Below are 22087 nucleotides of genomic sequence, written 5' to 3'. Positions count from 1 at the left end.
TATATAGTCATTTTTTAGAGTTTTTAATGTATTTTCCTGAGGTTCAAGACTGTTTTCATAACAACTTAATTTGAAAAGGAAACTAGTTAATGATTTTAATGGATTAAAAAGAACATTTACTTGTTTTGATAAAGATTTACAGTATAAGACAAACAATATTGTCCCATTTTACCCTTTTAGCTTTGCTAGGTGCATTTACCATCCAAAGTCATGTTAAATTATACATTAACATAGCCGATTCGTTGAAATGCTAATCAAATTTAACAATACTGAATTTGAAACTTTATTTGGAGTATGATCAGGGCTTTGGCATACTGCAACACTTAAGAGAAGGACCATAAGGAGAAAGTGGGTTTGTGCCACATTCACATATATTAAACATTAACTTGGCTTATGTAGACAGCAGTAATGACGGTCAAGGACGATGTGGATGGCCATACTTCAGACAGACAGATAACAGGATCATTTAGAACAAATCAATGGATCAAGTGTGACAAAACACTACACTCTATATGTATAAATCACCACAGAGTAAGAAAACAAAACTAGACATAAATAACAGACACAGTGTTTGATCTTGAAAAAGTAAATTATAAAGTTTTTTTTCTTTTACATATTGAAGGGGTTGTGCGCAAACAGGCCTTTTTACCTCTTTGTCTCTGCCCAGTTGATCCCGTGGAGGACACTGCTAGAAGTATTTAGGGCCGGCAACAGAAACACTAAAGGATTAAGTTGTTTGGACGTGAAAATAAAACAGCTATACAGGTTGCTCAGGCATGGCAATGACGTGTGACACTGACAGGTTTCTTGGACGATGACTGCTCAAAGATCTTTTAATCCATCTCCTTTCCTTGTCTTCATATTAAAGTTTGGATCAGAAATCCTGTATGTCCATGAAATGACAAAGACAAAGAAGTCAAGGGAAAAAGCTATAAAATAGGACGTGTAACTACAACAATAAATTAATGCAAAAATCTGGCCAGAGTACGTGACCAGATTTTTTTGTTTTGTTTGTTCCCAATGGAATTCCACATTGAATAGAAAGATCTTTCATAAAAAGTTAGAAAATAAATAAGCACTTTTTCCCTTTGAGTTTTGAGTAGAAAAAAAGTTGCACAACGTGCAGGCCCAAGAGGAAAAAAAGCAATATGATTTTTTTTTTTTTTCTTCTTTATTGATGTTATTTTGCAAGTATCTCTGCCCTCTTCTCATCTTCATTGGCCTTTGTGGCCACAGACATGCTGGTGGGTCAGTGTGACCCACTCAGACTGGTCGCTGGAGCCGGTCCTCAGTACACCCAGTTCACCGGGACCCACTGGGGTTCACTGCACAGTTTGTCCACGGCGGCCTGTAACGTCTCGAAGGCCTTGTCCAGGTTGTCGTTGACGATGGTCAGGTCGAAGTAGTGGCTGTAAGTCCTCTGGATCCGGGCGCTCTCGTCCACTGTCTTCCTCAGGTCCACATCCTGCCAACACACCGAGGACAGATGAGTAAACATACTATCTAGCTATAGACACGAGGTATTTTACTTTACTTTAAAACTTTAAGAGGAACGGAGGAGTCACTGACCAGGTTGTCAAATATAGGGGGGTTTGTATTGTGAAGTATTGGATTCAAGTTACTTTCACGAAGGAATTTTGTATCTCCAGAATGAAAAACACAACAAAAAACAGCAGGTAGCCTATCATCCATTACTTTGTCTAAGGAGATTAAGTTTGATGCAAAAGGAACAGACATGTTGGATATCTGGACATGATAGTGGTACAGTAACAAAGTACATCGCCTCAAGTACCAGTTACTTGGTCAGTTATATACTACTTCATACTTTGATGCCAGTATAATTCAATTGAAAAGAACTGTCCTCCAGATTAACATCTTACTTACAAATATGGTGGGTTCATACCTAACAATATGTAGAGTGAGCCCCATCAACCAAATACAACATGGACATTCACGTTAATGTATCAGTAATAAGGACTCAATGATATAATATAGAGTGATGCTATAAATTGGCAAGGCTAATTTTGCTATTAATTTTACTAATACTTCTGTTAGTTTCACTTAAACTTCAAATAGGACTTTACTTATGAAGGAGTAGTCTGCTAACTTTAAAGTTCACTTAGGATGTGTCTTGGTTGCCACCACACTGGGCTATGGACATAGATGTGTGAATGTAAAATAAAGCATTTATAGCTCTTAATATTCTTTTTTGGAATGACTCAATATGTGTAATGTATGGATGATTTGCATGGGAGTTAACCTACCGTGAGTTGCTTAGTGGTGATTCCTGCATCCACCACAGCTTTATGCATGGCCTTTAGAGTATCAAAATCTGGCGCTGCAATAAACACCACATAAGGCATGAACTCCGCTGTTTTCAGTACCTTCAGAGCCTGAGGAGACACACAGTAGGTGACATTACAGCTATGGCCAACAAACTACGGACAGTGAGGAGATTGGATTTTAAAATATGTTTTAACTCCCCAATCAACGTCTCATGCTTTTCTTTTCAGGTCTTCTTTATATACCACAGACCCTCACCACTGTTTTCTTTAACCCTTTCTTAACCTTAATTTTGAAATTAAAAAGCCATTGAAGTTCTAAGCCTGATTACCTGTGGGTTGACATCCAGGATGCAGGTGCGTCCTGTGCCCACCACCTCGTGAATGGACTCGATCTTGGTGCCGTACAGGTTGCCGTCGTACTCGCCGTGCTCCAGGAACCGGCCGGCCTTCACTTCCCCCTCCATCTCTGTCCTTGTAGTGAAGTGATAGGAGTTGCCGTCCAGCTCATCGTCACGGGGCCGCCGTGAAGTGTCTAAGAAACACCTCGGTTAAATGCTTGATTGTTTGTAAAAGCTAAAGTTTTTGTGTCCTACAGAATTAAAAAATACAGGCAATAGCATGACCTACATGGTATAGTGGTGCCAAAACGCGTGGGTTGGAGGACCATCAGCCGGTTCTTCAGGCTGCGTCGGCCCACACCCTGAGCACCAATCAGAACCAGCGTCTTTCTCTGGAATGCTGGCACCTTTGCCACTTCCTCATAAATCTGCAGCTCATGTCTGTCAAACTCTGTTTAAACACATGCATAATTATTAGCCAATAAAAGAAAAAGATACTAAAGACAACAACACCTACAGCATGAAAAGTCTTCTGACCTGCATTCTTGGCTGTCAGGTACATCATCTTCTTCTTCTTCTTTCCAGCTATGGTTCCACAAAGGATCCCTACAAAGCGAGACACATTATTGCGCTTGCAGGTCATTGCTATTACAGCATTTGGCCAGACGGGGGCAGGCGTGGACCATTTTCACATTGACTCCCCCGGCCGTCGGTGGTAAAAGAAATAGAGAAGTGACCGAGGTTTGACACCAAACCAGTTGACAAACTTTATGTCAATCCATCTTTTCAATATCAGTATTTCTAAAGAAACATTTGTTGTTGTAGATGTTTTAACTCTATTGACAGTTTTTATTCAAAGGTCAGGTATCAACACCACTGAGGCACGCGCACACTAACATACCTGTTCCATCAAAGTCTCGAGGGACAAAAGCTTTCCTTTTCTCTTCCAAGAACTGACTGGGTATCAGTCCCGTGGCCCCAGCAACCACATGGCATGCCTGGCATAGATTACAGACCGGGTCACAGTTAAGTCTTGAAATGTTGAGATTTTAAATGACAGACACTCTAAAGGTTATAGATGGAGGAAAGCTCACCTGCCACCAGTTGGGATCCTCCCTGTTGACAATCTGAAGAAGGTCGCCTTTCTTGAAGGCCATCCCTGCCTCTCGGCAAGGGATCAGGTTGTCATTTGCTGGGTTGTAGTCAAAGTACGGCCGCACGTACACCTGTGACAAATACATGCACGGTTTTGAGTGCAGCGGGAATTAATACATTTTCATTGGCTCGCTTAGAATAAAAAGGGTTGTGATCTTATTCACACACCCATTATGTCCGATATACCACACTGCACCCGCCACAGCTGTTTATGCTGCGCCAACCGTGGAGGCTTTTGCCAGGAGGGGTAAGTGCTCTGGCTGATGTATTCGATTAAACAAGCAGCCAGAGGAAGCAATAAAACAAGCCAGTAAAATATACTGTGCAGCGTCCCCCGAGCCACAGTGCAGAATGGGATTTTGCATTATGTCTCATTCATTTTTACTGCTCTTTCAGTTCAATTTAAGCCTTATGAGCATTTCCAAGTTAACGTCTTATTTGTTCAGGATGCACAATACCTCTATGTTTTGTGTGTGTGTGTGTGTGCGTGTGCGTGCGTGCGTGCGTGCGTGTGCAAGAGACAGAAACAGCTAGTGTGACCCAGATGGCATGTGGAGTGTTATTAATAGGGCTCCCAGGGTTCACATTCCTGTGCAGAAGATTGAAGGAGTGCCGTAAGACAGATCACCAGCCCTGTACTACTGCCCAACCTCTGCCACTCATTACATAAGTGTAGGTGCTGCTTGTGTTTACATTATCATCTCATTCGAGATTTCTGCGTGTGTGTGCATTTACCTGCGGAGGTGCGGGAGCATCTCGGTAGCTCGGGAGTATTTTCAATGTGATCCCTCCGCTGCAGTCTTTGAGCATCTCCTGCAGCTCGGTAGGGTTGTTGCCGACGTCCTTCCCGTTCACTTCCTTTATAATGTCACCCACATGGAGCAGACCCTGCCTGTCAATCATGCCACCGTGAAGGATTCTAGCAATGACAAGGTCGTCTTTCTCCACACGAAATGTCACGCCCTGAGGGAAAAGGGTGATGTCAATCCTCTGATAACTGACTGCACACACACATGCACATCCACACACATACTCACACACACACACACACACACACACACACACACACAATTTTTCACTCACCAGCGGCTCTCCGGCCTTCTTTCGGATGCCAATCATGCGTACAGCATCCGCCTGCATCAGAGCGCTGTTTACTGCAGCATCATTGGTCGTCTCAGTTGGGGGCGGGATTTCGTAGCACTTAGAGGCCACCATGTCATGTGCTTCCAAAAGAGACTGAAAGAAAGGAAACAAATTGAGAGTAAGTAATCGTGAAAAAAAATTGTTTTAATAAAACGCACCCTTGTTCAATTCAACACACTCAGTGGTTTTGCTGCTACAACATTACTTGGTCTGGGGTTACCATTACCCTATGGTGGCTAACGTAAGCAAGCTTTAGTAAGATGTTGCTGTATAAGTACCAATACTGGCTGAGTTTGTTGACCTTAAGACTCTTTTCCATTTATGATACTATTATGCTACATTTTAGCATTATCCTGTAATAGTAACTTGTGGCCACAGTGTATAGCCTACTGTTAAGTGTAAGTTACATAAGCTCGCTGTAAATGATCAACAAAAACTGCTACTTGATGTCAGAAAACAAAAATGGGACTATAGCTGTATAATGTGGAATATATGGAGAGATGGTAGAATGGTATAGTGGGATTAAAGCAGTAACAGAGTCACATCAAGGGCAGACAGAAGACCAGAAGCTTTTACCAACATGAGTCATTTTCTAATTTGCAATGCTGCAGCATCAAGCTGTTTAAACACTAAATTGGAAATCCTAAATGTGCCTTTATTTGAGGTAAAAATAATTACAAATAATCGTCTAGTGGCTCAAATCCCAAATATGGGTTACCACCAAAATCTAATCAATTAATTCTTGGTTGGCTGACTATCCATCCATCAACTTTCATCCAAACCCATTTTTTTAGATGCTACCAGTGCTACTTTTAATATTTTTGCAACAATTAGACAAATTGATTGGTGAAGAAAGCAAGTCTGTGCCCTCACACGCAATGGTTGATGTAATATCTGTTACCCGTCCCTTCCTGTCTCTCTACTCTCAGTAGGTCATCAGGGTCTAATCCTTCAGCTTACAGTACAAAGGGCTCTGATTGGTGCAGAGACTTTGCTCAGAAGTCTAACTCCTATTGGTCGAGCCTGTGTAAAGTCCCTGGTAGGGCCAAGGATAAAGGTTCGTGTTTATTGATGCAGGAGGACTGGATTCAAAACATCAGCTCTGTGCTACTGTGACTACAGTCAAAACATTACAATTCTAGGCTGAGGTTAAACCTTTGAATGGGAAAAATATCAAGAATAATCTCTCCTTCACATATACACACAGTGACATGTTACAGCATTCTGGCATTAATTTGGGCCTAAAAAAATCCAATTTAAATTATTTAAATTTATCAATTTAAAAAGCCTTTGTGAGGTGGCTATAGGTCAAATTATTGTCAACAGTGAGCATTAAAATAAACATTTAAAATGTCAATCACTGGTTAAAAAATCTGATATAATATCTGAACCAGGAAGGTCAGAAACCCATGTGATTATGACCTTTCTGATTCTGATAAAAAGTGGTTCAAATTAGTGTCAATTGACACCTATAAATTACAATACCAACCTCCCCCCCCCCCCACCCCACCCCGTCTCACCTGGAAGTGTGGTTCCTGGAGGATCCTGGACAATTCGGCCGCACTGTCGTCTTTCATCTTGAGATTGTTGATGTCTCCCAGAATCTCAGTCACCAGTTCCACATTGTTGTCCTGCACCGCCTCCAGCTTCACTTCCTCCAGCTGTTCGTGTGCCTGGGGGAGACAGAGAGGCTCATGGAAGGTAGCTGTGGATAGTTGGTAGTTGACTCTGTGTGTTATGTTAGTATTTATTTGAATGCGTGGATAAATGAATGAATCTGGATTTTATAGTGTAGTAGTGATTGCGGACATTATATTGGACTCTACATACAGGTAAGAGCAACTACAGCTGTCCTCCTAGTGAACTCACTGCTCACTAGGCTTGCTACAGCAGAGAAGATGTGTTAGAGCAAACAGTTTGTGTGCAGATATCTTGCAATACAAAAAAAGTGTAGTTGCGTGAAATTATATCAGACAGTATGTATGCGTTTGTGCAATTCGTCTGTGTGCAGATGCAGAGACCACTCTGTTAGTCAAAGCCGGCTGTACTTTAGCACCTCAGTCCCAGCGAGCAAAGCACTGCTGGGTGCAGAGTGAGGGCAAGGCGGGTGGGGGTGGGGGGATAGGGTGCGGGGGTGGGGGGCTCGGAGGTGGCTAGCGGTTAGTCTGCTCGCTGCTGCTCACCCCGAGCTATGTTTGTGTGCTACCTTATCCAGGGAGCGTACAGTGGGACTTTCCATGATGCCGCGCAGGAAGAGCAGGTCGATGTCTTTGGCGCCCGTGGACGTGGGCAGCTCACCCAGATTATCTAACACCTGCTGCATGGCTGGATGGACGGGTCAAGAGATAAGAAAGATACAGACAAGGACAAAGCGAGACAGACAATAGAAGTTAGCCAGGCATGAAAGTCATACAAAGCATAAACATACACAAGAGAAGTTCAGATACTGCAGCACCTGAGAGATAGAGAAGCAAACACTGACTTATGAGTATCAGTACCAAATACTTTCAAGTTACTCATAATTGCAAATCTAGGCCAAATGCCTCATATTTAGAGACATTCTGTACGTCACTTAAACATTATATAATGATGACGAGACCTTCATCAGCCATGTTTAGAGCCCATTCACTCTCCTTAACCCCAAAAATATTAAATTAAAGCTCCATCTGGAGGTACAGTATGAAATGTATGTTTAGAATGAGCATGACTTCATATGTTCCATTTGGAAAAAGTCCATTGATAGAGCTAAGTCCCCACATAGACCTATGTAAAAATGTGTAAATGCTGGGGCACATAACCTCCAGGATTCAATTGTTCGCCGGTGTTTGAAAGAATTAACTCTGTTGAGTCTTGTATTCTGTGCACACAAATGGAGAACGAGAGAGAGAGGTGTGGACCGTAGGTATCAGCCAGTAACACACTAATGCTGGGGTCTCAAAGCCCACATAATCCAATTTAAGACCCATTTAAGACCATAAAGCCATGGGAATGTGCGCGCGTATGTGTTAGTGTGTCTCTCTGTGTCATCATACCCTTATGTGGGTAGTAAATATGTCCATTCAGCACATGTACACAGTCATTCAATGATTATGAGCCTTATGATTATCATCTTTAACCTTGACTCAGGTTCTATGTCATAAAGTTAAGTCACACTATAATACTTCCTATTGCTTTTTTAGTGAAATATGACACATAATACATTGTTGCCTTGAAAAAGCACAAATTCTATATTGTGTTGTATGGTGTTTGATAGGTGTACGTGTAACATGCCAATCAACTCCCCCTTTCAAAAAAATGTGATGAATTCACATGATATCTGCAGTTATGTTATGCAGTTTTGCATCATATGCAAAAACATACATTTCTTGTGTTTTTGGTAAGGATACAAAAAAAATCATATGATCATTAGAATCATGTGTAATATCTCATGTGTAACAGCATTTCACGTTATACTTTCACAAACAGGTACATGAGGTCTTTGGACATATACATGGCATCCAAAATGAAAGCATTTTAATTTTAGATGGTGTCATTTTAAATAATTGTTTTAGTTTGGAGAGCACAAGAAATGTCACATCAATTAAACTACAACAACTACAACATTCACATATCATATATACAAAAGTTGACTAGTTGTATGATTAAGAAGAGGGAGAGGGAAATTGGCAAAATTGTGCAACAATGACCCGAAGACCTCACTGTGGCTTAACAACCACAGAGCACCAATTGACTACATAAACAGAAGGCTCCATACAAAAATAAATCTTAAATATTTATGATCCTCTTAAATAGGGACAAATAAGGGAGGGAGGTTAAACATGTACTGTACAGCCATAAAGCAATACATTTACTGCACACTCATTGCCGACATGTAGTACGTATGAACAGAACATTCAGTTTCTGTGGGGACCCCACAACATGTTTCACAAGCTAGCATAAACTCAAGGTCTCAGAGCAGAGCTGTAATTGTAGTAAACGTATCCACACACATGTGTGCAACATAAACAGAACATGTGCAAACACATAAACAAGCATTAAACCACCACCTTGATTGCACTTCACTCGTCCACTTAAGCTAACAATAAATCATGGTACAACCTCCTGAAATTTTGAGAATAATGTGTTTTCAAATTTTCCAAAGACTTATCCAACACTTATATACTTGGACACATCTGAATACAAAACCTTAAAAATACACTAGCATAAACACACACACACATACACAAACACACACAGCTAGATCCCAGTTTTTGTTGACCTTTACCCACTTGGTCAGAATTGCATCCTCGGCCACAGGAATGTTTGCTCATCCCAGCCCGTCCATAGCCCCCCTGCCACGTGTGCTTGTTGTGTGCACATTACTCATCCTAACAAGCAACCCTGAGGTGCTTTTCTTTCCTATGAGAGATTGGAGATTAAATAAAGCCTCCAACCTAAAGTCTCTATCATCCTATAAAATATTCCATGGAGATCCAAACCCCTATGAGCCTCTTGCTAACCATGGCCTGAAGAAGCTAAAAGATGACAACACTGGACAGTTAGAGTGGAGTGTTTTATCCCCAGCTGGTTCATTCACCTAGACACATAATGAATCATCCTGCTTACCTGCTCTCAATTCCTCTCTCTGTGGCAGTGTGGTCTCTCTCATTATTATATTACCTTTATGTACACTACAACTACCAGCACTGTGTGTTGAATGCCAACCCAGAACCTCTCTGCTTAAGAATTACTTAATCTGTTCTTCAAGGAACGCGAGACAACATGGGGATCAGAGGAGTACCTTGACTAGCACAAAAGTAACTTCTCCCAGTGTGTTTTTGACAGTAATGCAACCACCTCCAGGGAAAAAAGGCAACTCTCACAGAAAGTAGGGATTCCAGCTAGGGGTAATTGTACCCCTGGTGGTACTACTGCAGTTGCTAGGTGGTCTGTTGAAAGGTTGTAGACTAGCTCAACTAAAGTGAAAAAGTACGAATTAAAAGATATCTTTAATACATTGAGTCTGCTGCAACATCTTAAAACTGCAATTTGCAATTAAGAGTGCATGGAAACTAGCTAAGGAGGGAGCTGCGGTCTAGAGGTTAACTAAAACTAATGCACACACTGTTAAAATGTAAGTTTAAACTTTAAAATAATAGATAGGCTAACGCTTGAAACAGTTAACGTGAAAAGTAGACTGATATTTAAATGGTTGAAATAGACAGCTAAATTAACAGTACACAGGTAAAACAGCTAAAGGCAATTTATAGATACATAGTGGAATGGTTGGAACAGCTAAAAGTCATGGATAAATAGTTGAAATGCCCATTTTTTGCCACTACCAAGGGATAGTAGTACAAATGCAAACATGAACAAACCAACCATAAAATTCAGTTAATTTATATGACAATATCGTTGTTTTATATAATTGTAACCCTGTTAAATAAATATGGATAAAATGTATTTCATTAAAGGGTCAAAAATACAGTGTGTACATTTACATATACATGTATATTTTATTTATTTTTGTATTCTCTTTTATTTTGAAGAGTTCATGGTTGTAAGAGGAAGTGGTATTCGTGATTAAGAGAAATACTGGTCATCTATTGGTTAAGGTGGGTGGGATCACAGGTAAACAGGCAGAAAGAAATGTGAGAACGAGTGTTAAGAGTGATGGCTTGACTCGGAATACGGGGAATGTCAAAGTTTAGAGAAAACGTATTTAAGTCTAGTTGTTGTCTCAGACTATCTATTCGACAGTCTTCTTACTATATACCTTCTGCGAGCAGCTAGAGATATTTCTACTCGAAGTTTATCGGAAAGTTGTTCAGGTGTGTTGCTAGCTCATTAGCTATACCGAGTTTATGTTGTTAGCATTCATTTGCAAAGTAAATGGACTATTAGCCACCGTAGCTAACAGCGACGGTGTTTTTTATTTTAATATACGCCGGCATGTGAGTGTGTTTAACGTGTGAGTCCACTGAGTTAGTGTGAAAGTAAACTTAATGTAACATGATTTAAGGTGCGTGTGTGTGTTACAGGGAAAGAGAAAAAAACTTAAGTTTTGAATGAGACTTATTTAATTTCCTATATTTTGCCATTTTCCCTGTCCATAAAACTGATGTGTGATGTTTTATTTCCTTTACTAGAGATTTTTAAGCTAAGTTGCTAAAGCTTAGTAGCCTATGCGTTAAATAAGTGATACATTCATCTCATTGCCATATGCTAATTTCTTAAAAGCTATTACAGTGGATTCGTTAAAGTGGGTTAAGTAAACTAAGCGCAATAATAGTTCCTGTTAATTAAAGAAATAGTACATTACTTGAGGTATTCTATATTGTAAATTATGTTAACTGATTTAACAAACTCAGGGCTATCAATCTAGTTTAAAATCAATTTCATTGACAGCGTTGGAAGATAATGACAGGGTACTGAAGTTAATCTGACAGGGCTGTGGAGATACATCAGACACTAATGGTTGGGAACCAATTCTCTAAAGAATCATCAGATCATTCAAAGGTAACTGAAAAAATTGACAACTACTTGTTGAAGTTCCCTGACATACGTTACTGCCGTCTGATTATTAATTTTTCATTAAACCCTACTATCAATCCCTCTATCTCAAGGCTTAAAACAAAGTCAAAATCAACATTATCTCTCTCCTCCAAGGTGACACCCCACCTCTTCCTTCTCCTTTTCTCACCTCCAGACGTATCTGCTTCCTGGGTGGACTGCACTGCCGTGGGCCCCTCCACGCCAGGCTGTCCCGGGGGCATCACCTCTTCCTCCTCCCGTACCCCATTGGGACAGGCATCCTCCATAGCTGTGACCATCGCCAAGCCCTCCTTCTTCCTCTCTGCTGCCACAAGTATGCTAAGGCTAACCACTAGTAAACCACCAGTAGTTCTGCAACTATGTCTTCTGTCCTCCAATCGTCTTGTCTGGTAACTGCTGACCCGCTAAACTCCCAAAAACACAGAGTACAAAGAGAGAGAGAGGGGATTGAGGACAAAGAATGAGAGGAGCAAAGAGACACAAAGAGAGTGACAATATAGTGGGATTGAGATTAGGGAATATTAAGAGATGAGGAGGGAAAGAGGAGTGGAAAAGAAAAGGAAGGATAAGGGGAAAAATGTAAGAAGGGAGGACGCTAATGTGAAGATAAATTCAGAAAGACAGGCATGGAAATAGACAGAGAGAGGTAGAAAGCTGGATTGCACACACAGATGTGGACAAGCGTTCAATGCTTGTTATTCCCCTCCCTCCACTCTGGCTTTAATACCTTCGTTTCATACCCATCAACCCCCCTCAGTTGATGACACACACACACACACACACACATGTACAGACATAATCCCACAATCCCCTCCTGCTGTTGAGGGCTTGCTTAAGTACCCCTCCTTGTTTCCCTGACCCCACCCAAAGTTGAGTTGCCCTACTTGTCATGACAGAGAAACACACACACACACACACACACACATACACACACCCACACACACACACCAGTTGAATGTGTCATTGTATAAGTAATCTTGATTATGTGGTACTGAAGGGGACCTTTTTTCCTCCTTCTTTCTCTCATTCACATTGTTCAGAGTTTGGACACCCCACTGCAGCAAACTCTCAGCATGTGCAAATTGTGCTCGTATGCATTCCCTCAGAGGTCGTTGACCTCCTTAAAGCAGCATGTGTCAGCCTAATGGGAGTTTTTTTTCCTCTAATTTTACCTCCTTAAATGAATGTGGCCATACCACCTTTCTTCTCGCTAAATCCGACTGGCGGTGCTGACTGGATTATGCACATTTTAGAGCTGCAATTAAAGCTCCTTCATACCTGAGCCTAAATACTTTTGGGGGAAGCTAATTTCTAAGTAGGAACCTTGTTTCAAAAACCCTAAAAAAAAGCTTTAGCCTAGGGTAGTCCTGGAAATAAATGGCAATGGCAGTCTACAGTCATGCTGGCAGCTCTGTGAGGCGGTAGTTAGGCCTCTTAGTTTAGGATGTTAGCATGCTAACATTACTTACTTTAGAGCTGAAGCCGATGGGAGTGTCACTAGTTTTGTAAGTACGTGATCATAAAACCAAAATTTTATTTAAAATCTTTCCATTTTAACCTAACATATTATGTGTTACAGTTAATTTGGTAAATGTATCAAATTTGGTGCAAATTCATTTGGTAGATGTGGTTAAGTCAAACCTTTTGATCTCCTGTCAAGGGATCACCAAATTCTTTAGGATTCCTCCTCTGGGGAATTTGAAGGCAATCCATTCTATTCTTGTTGATCTATTTTGGTCTTGACCAAAGTGATGGGCCGACTGATTGAAAGGAGGACATTGCAATCCTGCAAACATGTATGTTCTATTTACTATATGACATAACACATCCCAACTGCCAAAACTCAGCAGAAATGTTTTTTGTTTGTCCTTCTTGCATTTGAAATATTAACGCTGACAAGATACAAAGGAAAAGCAAAAAAGGCAGCTAATGCACCCTGTGTTTAGAGTCATCCAAACAGGCCCCTCCCACAGCCACACAGCTGTGCAAAGAGCAGATCTGTAGAGTTTAATCTGCCCCGCCTCTCCCTCCACCCCATCCTCAACATGACCATTCAGCCCCTCCCCCAACCACGGACATGGGATTTTAATCTGGCCATGAAAGCACAGGATTAGAGAATCTCTCTCTCCTTCTCGCACCATTTGCAGTGTTCAAACATCTCTACACAGCTAACATCATGATACACTGCCTGGTTTGCTGATGTAAGGTAGCTTGCTGAAATGGCCTTTAGTAACCACAGCCTCCTGCAAATATAAAAGCAGACTTTTCCCTTTGGACGTGCAAAATGTGGTGCCGTTAACAGTTTGTTTAACACACATATAACTTTCCTTTTTAAATGTCAACCTAATTATTCCTCTTTAGAAAATAAGAAGACGAGAGCCAAGTCCACAGAGATTTTGGCTGAGGTAGAACAGCTGTGCACTTAGCTTTGTTTTCTCCAAAACAAAGTATCATGAAAACTTAACAAAGACTTTAAGAAAAGAACTGATCACCACGCTCAAAGGCTATAACAAGCAAAATAAGATATGTTTCTTTAAAATAATTGGTGTATTACTTAGCAATAAGCCGTTTAGTAGTCGATTTTAGTATGTAACTAAGTTTTACTTCTATAGTACCTTTCAAAACCTAAATTAGAAAGCGCTTTACAAAAGAAGAATAGGGTAAAAGAGCCAAAGACGAGTACAACACAAACATGACAATAGCACCAACATTACAACAGAACAATTAAAGGCATCACTACTCAAAATAGAGCACATGGCTCAAGCACAAAAAGGCCAATACTGGAACAATCGTGCTTTCTGCCAGCCATACTTGTGTAAGATTCATAGGCAGTAAATGCATTTATAAAGATCTTTGATTAAAAAAGAAAAACTAGAACTTTAATTTCACAGTTAGACAGCCCTTTAAGTACAGAGAAAGTATTGTCAACCGTGTAATCCACATGGACATTTAAATTCACACAGAAAAACCAGCTGCTCCCTTGTTTCTTTGCGAGTTGTTATTTAAGAGCAGTGATCAGCACATCTTTACTTCAAAGACTGGCAGTCCTCCCACTGAACTGACAAAAAACCTGTTAGCCTGCAGATAGCATGTGCCTTAACGTCTCCAGTGTGTTGTTACTGAGGAAGAGGCAGGGAAGAAGTTGTGTTTACCTGTGCCAGTCGGTGTAGCACAACCTCGGTCCTACTGGCTGCTCATCAGTCGACTGTGAAGACCTAAAGGGAGAGGCAGACAGATGTGTGAAAGTTAATCAGACTCAGCCTTAAGGGACTCAAATATTCAGTCCTTCCTTTCATTACTGCACACCATTTTTCATCATTTCTCACACACACAAATACACACATACACTTGCTTAAGCATTCAGATTCATACTTGTGCCTATAACACACACTCAATGACTCTGTCTTTTTCTCAGTGGATTATCTGTTTCATCTATCTATGTCCTCCCCGTCTCCTGCAAAATAGGAGTCTCATTTGCAGACTGAGGCTTTTGTTTGTTTCGAGCGATGCACAGAGTCACCTAGGACGATTCATTGTCTGCAGCTATCCAAGGATGCCTGCATCATCAGCTGGCACAGTGCTGCCAACGTAGTAAAAGGGAAGTAATGCAGTATGCATTCATTCACAGAGATACTCTTGCAAACACATGCATACACACCTTGTATAGGTATATAATGTAGAACCCAGCCTGTATTTTGGAGGGGGTTCATTGTATTAGCTGATACTTGCTCATCAAAGATATATGTGTATATATATATATATATATATATATATATATATATATATATATATATATATATATATATATATATATATATATATATATGTGCATCATTTTGGTGGTTGTTTAATATTAGTATTCCTTCTAAGACCCTTTCAGGAGGACATCTCACCGTCCACTTAACCTTTGACATTCCTCTTTGGTCTCGGTCATAGCAACCCAGTCTCTACTAGGAACAATCACAGTTTCCATGGGCCAAAAGATTTACAAAGTGATTACACACAGCGGATGTCTCCTCAACACTGCTTTGCTATTATTCCTTGTTGCTGTTCTGGGGTCTTTCCAGCCATCATGCTGTGGCTAATTGGTCCTTTATTGTATAAGAGAGAGGAAGAGAGAGAGAGTGAGAGGTTGATTCATTACGCAACACAGATTAAGATCAGGCTTGGAATGCTTATTGGAAGTGAAAGATATCCCTTGGAAGAATGTTAATGGAGGCAAAGCCACCAGGTACAATTTCTCGCCAAATCGTCCGCACCACAGGGCAGGAGCCGGGCCAGGTCTGAAAGGGGAGGGAGGAGCAAAAAAGATAAGGTGAATAAATGCAAGTAGGAACTGATGTGGAGGGGTCACAACTTGATTTTAGAGGAATGTATAAAAAAGGACAGAGGGAGTTGGGAGAATTTCAGAGGAGTCAGAAGAGATTTAGAGCAAGAGAATAAATAAGGATGAGATAAATGGAACACTGGGATTCATGAAAGACAGGAGAATCCCTAAAGATTAGTTAGAGTTGTGGGAAGAGTATCTCAAGTCTTGGGAGGATGAGAGGGAACAGATGAGAAAAAGCAAAGGGTGAGAGTGGCCATTGAACGTTAACACCTCTGTAATCTGCTTCGCTGTATCTAGAAACTGCCATGTAACTGTAGTTCCTCTTGCGCCACATGAAAATCGTTGTGTATCTGAATGCCAATGCTTTCTGAGAATTTGCTTTTCATAGAATAGACATGGAGCGTTTGTGTTTGCACTTGTTTACAATGTAAGAGGGTTACAACACGCAATTGAATTTTTCCCCAGCCAGGTTGACCTTTACATTGATTTAAACTCTGCGCATGCACTGGACTCAGGATGATGTACTTTAATCACCACAACTGTACGCTTCCCTTTACTCCTTTTGGGACAGAGGGAAAATTACAGGAAGTGGTCATTTGCAATCCCAGCTGCCATTGGCCGATGCATAGGAATGGACAAGCCAACAAAAGCCCTCTGGATGCCCCCTGGTTTCCAAGCATTCCAATGATGGACAGCTCATGGAAGCAGGATTATGGGAGGATCAGAGGGTTTGTTTATGTACAAAACATCCTTGCTGTCACACACATGTAAAACTGTGTGTGTGTGTGTGTGTTTGCATACTGTATGCATACTGTACGCATCCTATTAAAAGCACAGACAAAAATCAGTAGGCTGTGTGGTTTAAATTCATCCAGTTCTAGTCACGCTAGCAGGAAATCACGCTTTACCTCTGACTCTGTCTCAATGGGCACATTTTGTGGATATATAGTCTTGAATGGAGTACGAAAATACACTACATACACAGTCAAGCCAATATGGCATTCATACTGGAGAATTCCTTCAATCTGTGCCAATATATTCTCTCCTCCTCTATGTGCACCACAGAGCCGAGAGCACAAGGCTCTTAGAGCGGCCGTCCCTCTCAGTGACTTGAGAATCACAAAAGAGGCCAGTGAGCTCTGTCCAGGCCGACTCCAGGGTACACTTCCCTGAGCGCTGTGCTGCAGCGCGCCTTCACTGTATGACACCAGTACTGTAGTAAGTGCTAGATTGCCTGTGTGTATTTGTGGACCTATATGTATGTAATTACTGGCTATTCATATAACCCCCCCCCCCCCCCATAACTGACCCTATCCTGTCTTGCCTTACACCCATCACCCTCTGCCTCCAGACAAGCCCTATGTAGGTCAATCCATGTGTCAACACAGCCGCCCAACACAAGGATTACACTGCTACCCCCAAGATGGCCATTTTAGCAGATTAATATCTCCAGAATAATTATCATAACTGTGTTTTATAACCGGTTATTATCACCTTATTATTGCAGGTGTTGATGGTGCTGTCTACAAAAGGTTCTTTAAATCTGCTAAGTTTCTCCACATCTACCACAAATGATGAGAATGCGGCTTAATACACCTTTCTGCTGATTCATGCTAGCCTCTAGTCTTCATCTGACACTGCAATTTAAATTACCACAAAAGACATCTTTACACAAAGACATAAATTGTTTCATCATTTTCACTTTCCCCGCATCGCCAGAAATGACCTCATTCTCCTTCTCTATGATGTTCCAGCTGGTGGGGTGTCTGTGCTTTGCCACGCAGCTTTGGATGATATAATTACACGGCCATCCGCGGCTCGTCAAAACCCTTCAGCACCGACGGTGCAGTGATCTGAGCACCTTCTGACATAATCTAACAGCCACATGGCAGTGCCTGCTTCATCTCAGTCGCTCTCCTTTCACAGCCTTCAGTTACTGATCATAAGTATTAAGAAAAATATAGGAAGGCAAGGGAGGAGGGGGAGTGATGCAACAGCACTTAACATGACTGCAAAGTTTCAAAATGAGAACATTGATTTTGTGTGATGTTGGAAAGTCTGAGAAAAGGGAAGAAGGGATAAGGAAAATAAATTAGTCTCAATTGAGTTTATCTAGTGTGGTTGCCTTTTTCTCAGCTCATCTTGGCATATTTTTTGCTATTGCTATTGATAAAAATGGCTAACACATGCATCTCCTTCATAGAGCAATACTGTGATATTATACTAGCTGATGCTGCTCCAGTTCAAATGAATGGGACTTTGAGCTGGTTGGCGGACACGATGACCTTAAATAATCTCATCAGAGGATGACCTTTTAGCAGAAAATATGATGGATATCTCACATATATAATTATTTTGTTATATGAATCAGTCAGTTGTCTGTAGGGTTTTATCAGTGTTGCATCATAGATTCCACATTTCTGTCTTCATTGAGGTGATTAAAGACAAAGGATATGTTTCCGTACAAAACCAAACTAGCTCATGCTACATTGATAATGCTATAGTTTAGCTGCAGTGGTTTGCCCCTTTAAAGCCTTAGTGATGGACAAAATCTGGCAACTCAGCACTATAGGCTGCAGCAAAAACTGCCAAAAAACATTTGCCTTGCATCAAATCTAGTTCCCCCCAAGAAACCAGTCCTTTCTGTACAGGTTATTAATTTAGTTTTCTGACAGAGATGCAGTAAGCTCATGATAACTATGATAGGTTTAGACGTGTTAACTGTAGGGAGGGGCAGTCTGCTGAAGGCCAGAGAGGGTTGATTGTAGGTGTGTGAATAACAAACCTCTGATACATGTGTTGTTCATAGCTGGGTAATGTGAGTCACTAAGCGTGCGTGCGTGTCCCTTTCTCTCTCTCAAACCCTTCCCCTCCATCCATTTTTACCATCTCTCCCATAGCTGCGTATTAATAATGTAAAAAGTAGAAGCTTCTGAGCTTTGAATGACTAACTGACAAGTAAACGCTCCTACAGTAGGTTATGTTCCTGGAAGCATGTGTTGGACTTGAAATTCATGTTTTCCTACGCCCTAGTGACAGGCAGGAATATACAGTGAGGAAAATAAGTATTTGAACACCCTTCTATTTTGCAAGTTCTACCACTTAGCTATCATGGAGGGGTATGAAATTGTCATCGTAGGTGCACGTCCACTGTGAGAGACATAATCTTTAAAAAAACATCCAGAACTCACAATGTATGATTTTTTAAAACTATTTATCTGTATGATACAGATAAGTATTTGAACACATGTCTATCAGCTAGAATTCTGACCCTCAAAGACCTGTTAGTCTGCCTTCAAAATATCAACCTCCACTCCGTTTATTATCCTAAATTAGATGTACCTGTTCTAGGTCGTTAGCTGCATAAAGACACCTGTCCACCCCATACAATCAGTAAGAATCCAACTACTAACATGGCCAAGACCAAAGAGCTGTCCAAAGATACTAGTGAAAAAGGTCCACTGTTGGAGCAGTCATTAGAAAATGGAAGAAGATAAACATGACTGTCAATCTCCCTCGGACTGGTGCTCCATGCAAGCTCTCACCTCGTGGGGTCTCAATGATCCAAAGAAAGGTGAGAAATCAGCCCAGAACTACACGGGAGGAGCTGGTCAATGACCTGAAGAGCTGGGACCACCATTTCCAAGGTTACTGTTGATAATACACTAAGACGTCATGGTTTGAAATCCTGCACGGCACGGAAGGTTCCCCTGCTTAAACCAGCACATGTAAAGGCCCGTCTTAAGTTGCCGATGACCATTTGGATGATCCAGAGGAGTCATGGGAGAAAAGTCATGTGGACAGATGAGACCAAAATAGAACTTTTTGGTCATAATTCCACTAACCATGTTTGGAGGAAGAAGAATGATGAGTACCATCCCAAGAACACCATCCCTACAGTGAAGCATGGGGGTGGTAGCATCATGCTTTGGGGGTGTTTTTCTGCACATGGGACGGGGCGACTGCACTGTATTAAGGAGAGGATGACCGGGGCCATGTATTGTGAGATTTTGGAGAACAACCTCCTTCCCTCAGTTAGAACATTGAAGATGGGTTGAGGCTGGGTCTTCCAACATGACAATGACCCGAAGCACACAGCCAGGAGAACCAAGGAGTGGCTCTGTAAGAAGCAGATCAAGGTTCTGGCTTGGCCTAGCCAGTCTCCAGACCTAAACCCAATAGAGAATCTTTGGAGGGAGCTCAAACTCCGTGTTTCTCAGCGACAGCCCAGAAACCTGACTGATCTAGAGAAGATCTGTGTGGAGGAGTGGGTCAAAATCCCTTCTGCAGTGTGTGCACACCTGGTGAAAACTACAGGAAACGTTTGACCTCTGAAATTGCAAACAAAGGCTACTGTACCAAATATTAACATTGATATTCTCAGGTGTTCAAATACTTATTTGCAGCTATATCATACAAATAAATAGTTTAAAAAATCATACATTGTGATTTTTGGATTTTTTTGAGTTTTAGATTATGTCTCTTACAGTGGACATTCACCTACGATGACAATTTCAGACCCCTTCATAATTTATAAGGTGGAGAAATTGCAAAATAGCAGGGTGTTCAAATACTTATTTTCCTCATTGTACATGGGCTGAGAAATCTAACTTTGAACCTTAGTCCATTTACTTCAGCAGCACAATAAAGTAATCCTGGATCCTGACTTAGAAGTCTTGATGGATATCCCTGCCCAGGGACCGCAGATTTACTAATGCACTAAACTGTCTCGGTCTCCTTCTCTTCCTCCTTTTCCTTCCTCCTATTACATTCAACAGATCTGATTTGGACATCCTACAAGATTGAGAGCAAGAGAGAAAGATTCATAAACTCTAGTTGACATGCGACAAGATCCATGCTGCCCCCTCACTTAGTGGTCTGGTGGCCTGTATAGCACCTCCTAGGAAAGATCCCCAATGATGTTGCGTATGTGCATGGGCTTCCCCCATCACGTGCGCGAAGCTAAACAGCTTATAAACCTTGCGAAATGACCCGGTGCTCTTCTGCGCAAGGAAGTCCCAAGATTCATTGTAGTCTGTTGTGATATGTAAGTGGTTTCATCTTTTAAGTACTCACACTAAATGGATTTGACATCGTTGTTAGTTCATCATTACTATTACGTGGTGCACTCATACATCTCAGTGGAGGACAAATAAACAGAAATTAATAGGTTCGTCTGGCTGCGTCTCCAGTCGACCAGCCTGTGCCAAACCATCGGTCCCCCTCTCCGTTTTCATTCAACATCAGCTCAAAACCCACAAAGCTTGGTTAATATTTGTCAACGTTTTTTCTTGAAAACCAAATAAGAGAAAATGTTCTACCTAGTGAACTCCCTGTGTCTTTCCTTAAGCCCACAGCCCTGTGCTGTGTTGGAGTCTATCATTTCGGGACGGTGGCGCGTTCCAACCTCATCCTGTCAGCACTATAACCTGCAGCAGCTCTTTCCTCATATCTTCTAAGTCGTGGATCGACGCCACGAATGTGACGCATGGCCACATCCGTGCGCCCGATTCCGTGCGCTTGAACCGTGCGCCAGATCCGTGCCAAACCCTTGCGCTGTTGTGGCTGAGCCGACAACATGTAGCCTACATTCACACCGATCTCGCCACACGTGCGGCCATTTTTTGTTACCCATCCGAGCCGTTGTGGCGTGCGCACGCATACGACTATAACCCATCCGCGAGAAAAGGGACAGGACTCGTCTCACTCCACAATAGACGTCCAACGCAAACTGATATGTGTCAGAATAAAAGCCTCTTCTCGCAGCAGAGCGGGCTCTATCGGGGGCAAACATCCCCTCCTGTCACACTTTACTGCATCTCAAATACGGCAAAGTGTCTTTGTCTCTCGTTTGAAAGCCAAACGGTAAATTAATTCAACAATCTTCACATCACATATGATCACGAGCCGTGCCTTACCTGTGAATCGTTTGTGTGAGTTCGCGGTAGTCCACCGACCGTCCCGGTTGGACATTCAGGCCCCCCTCAGCTGTCTGTCCCGGTCCCGCATCAGACTACCCGAGAACACGACGCCAATCAAACAGACACGCCCCGCCTCCTCTGGTTGCGTCATACAACATTGACCAATGGCAGCTGAGGTACAACCCTCGCTGAGTAAATAAATTGTTGCATGTAGTATTTTCTTTCTACCACAATGTCATGCACTCGCCCATTCACATAAATACATGTGAACATCATTTCACATGCACCATGTAGGCTATGCAAATGGAAAAGCACAGAAAAACACACGCCTATGGGGCAATGTACTATCATAGTCTGTAAAGCTATAATAAATTAGGCTAT

General features: G+C 41.6%; 1 protein-coding gene across 6 annotated transcripts; it reads right to left on the bottom strand.

Annotated features, from left to right (window-relative positions):
• Positions 1 to 259: 259 nt before the first annotated feature.
• mpp6b (membrane protein, palmitoylated 6b (MAGUK p55 subfamily member 6)) lies at positions 260 to 21852 on the bottom strand. Of its 6 annotated transcripts, none has more exons than XM_034892916.1 (14): positions 21704 to 21835; positions 14608 to 14670; positions 11604 to 11859; positions 7128 to 7246; positions 6442 to 6594; positions 4862 to 5014; positions 4514 to 4741; positions 3718 to 3849; positions 3525 to 3621; positions 3161 to 3229; positions 2913 to 3074; positions 2615 to 2817; positions 2265 to 2393; positions 260 to 1465 (listed from the first exon to the last, which is right to left on the bottom strand). In XM_034892916.1, the coding sequence occupies exons 3-14, from the start codon at positions 11731 to 11733 to the stop codon at positions 1289 to 1291; spliced, it is 1752 nt and encodes a 583-aa protein (XP_034748807.1). In that variant the 5' UTR covers positions 11734 to 11859; positions 14608 to 14670; positions 21704 to 21835; the 3' UTR covers positions 260 to 1288. The 6 variants fall into 6 exon arrangements, with proteins under 6 accessions (XP_034748807.1, XP_034748809.1, XP_034748810.1 ...); XM_034892918.1 differs by having other exon boundaries at positions 7146 to 7246; XM_034892919.1 differs by lacking the exon at positions 11604 to 11859 and having other exon boundaries at positions 21704 to 21852.
• Between the last annotated feature and the right edge of the window lie 235 nt (positions 21853 to 22087).

This window comes from Etheostoma cragini, chromosome 14 (genome assembly GCF_013103735.1).
Source record: "Etheostoma cragini isolate CJK2018 chromosome 14, CSU_Ecrag_1.0, whole genome shotgun sequence".
NCBI lineage: Eukaryota > Metazoa > Chordata > Actinopteri > Perciformes > Percidae > Etheostoma > Etheostoma cragini.
Note: the sequence above shows the minus strand (reverse complement) of the source record. Positions and strands in the feature narration are given on the sequence as shown.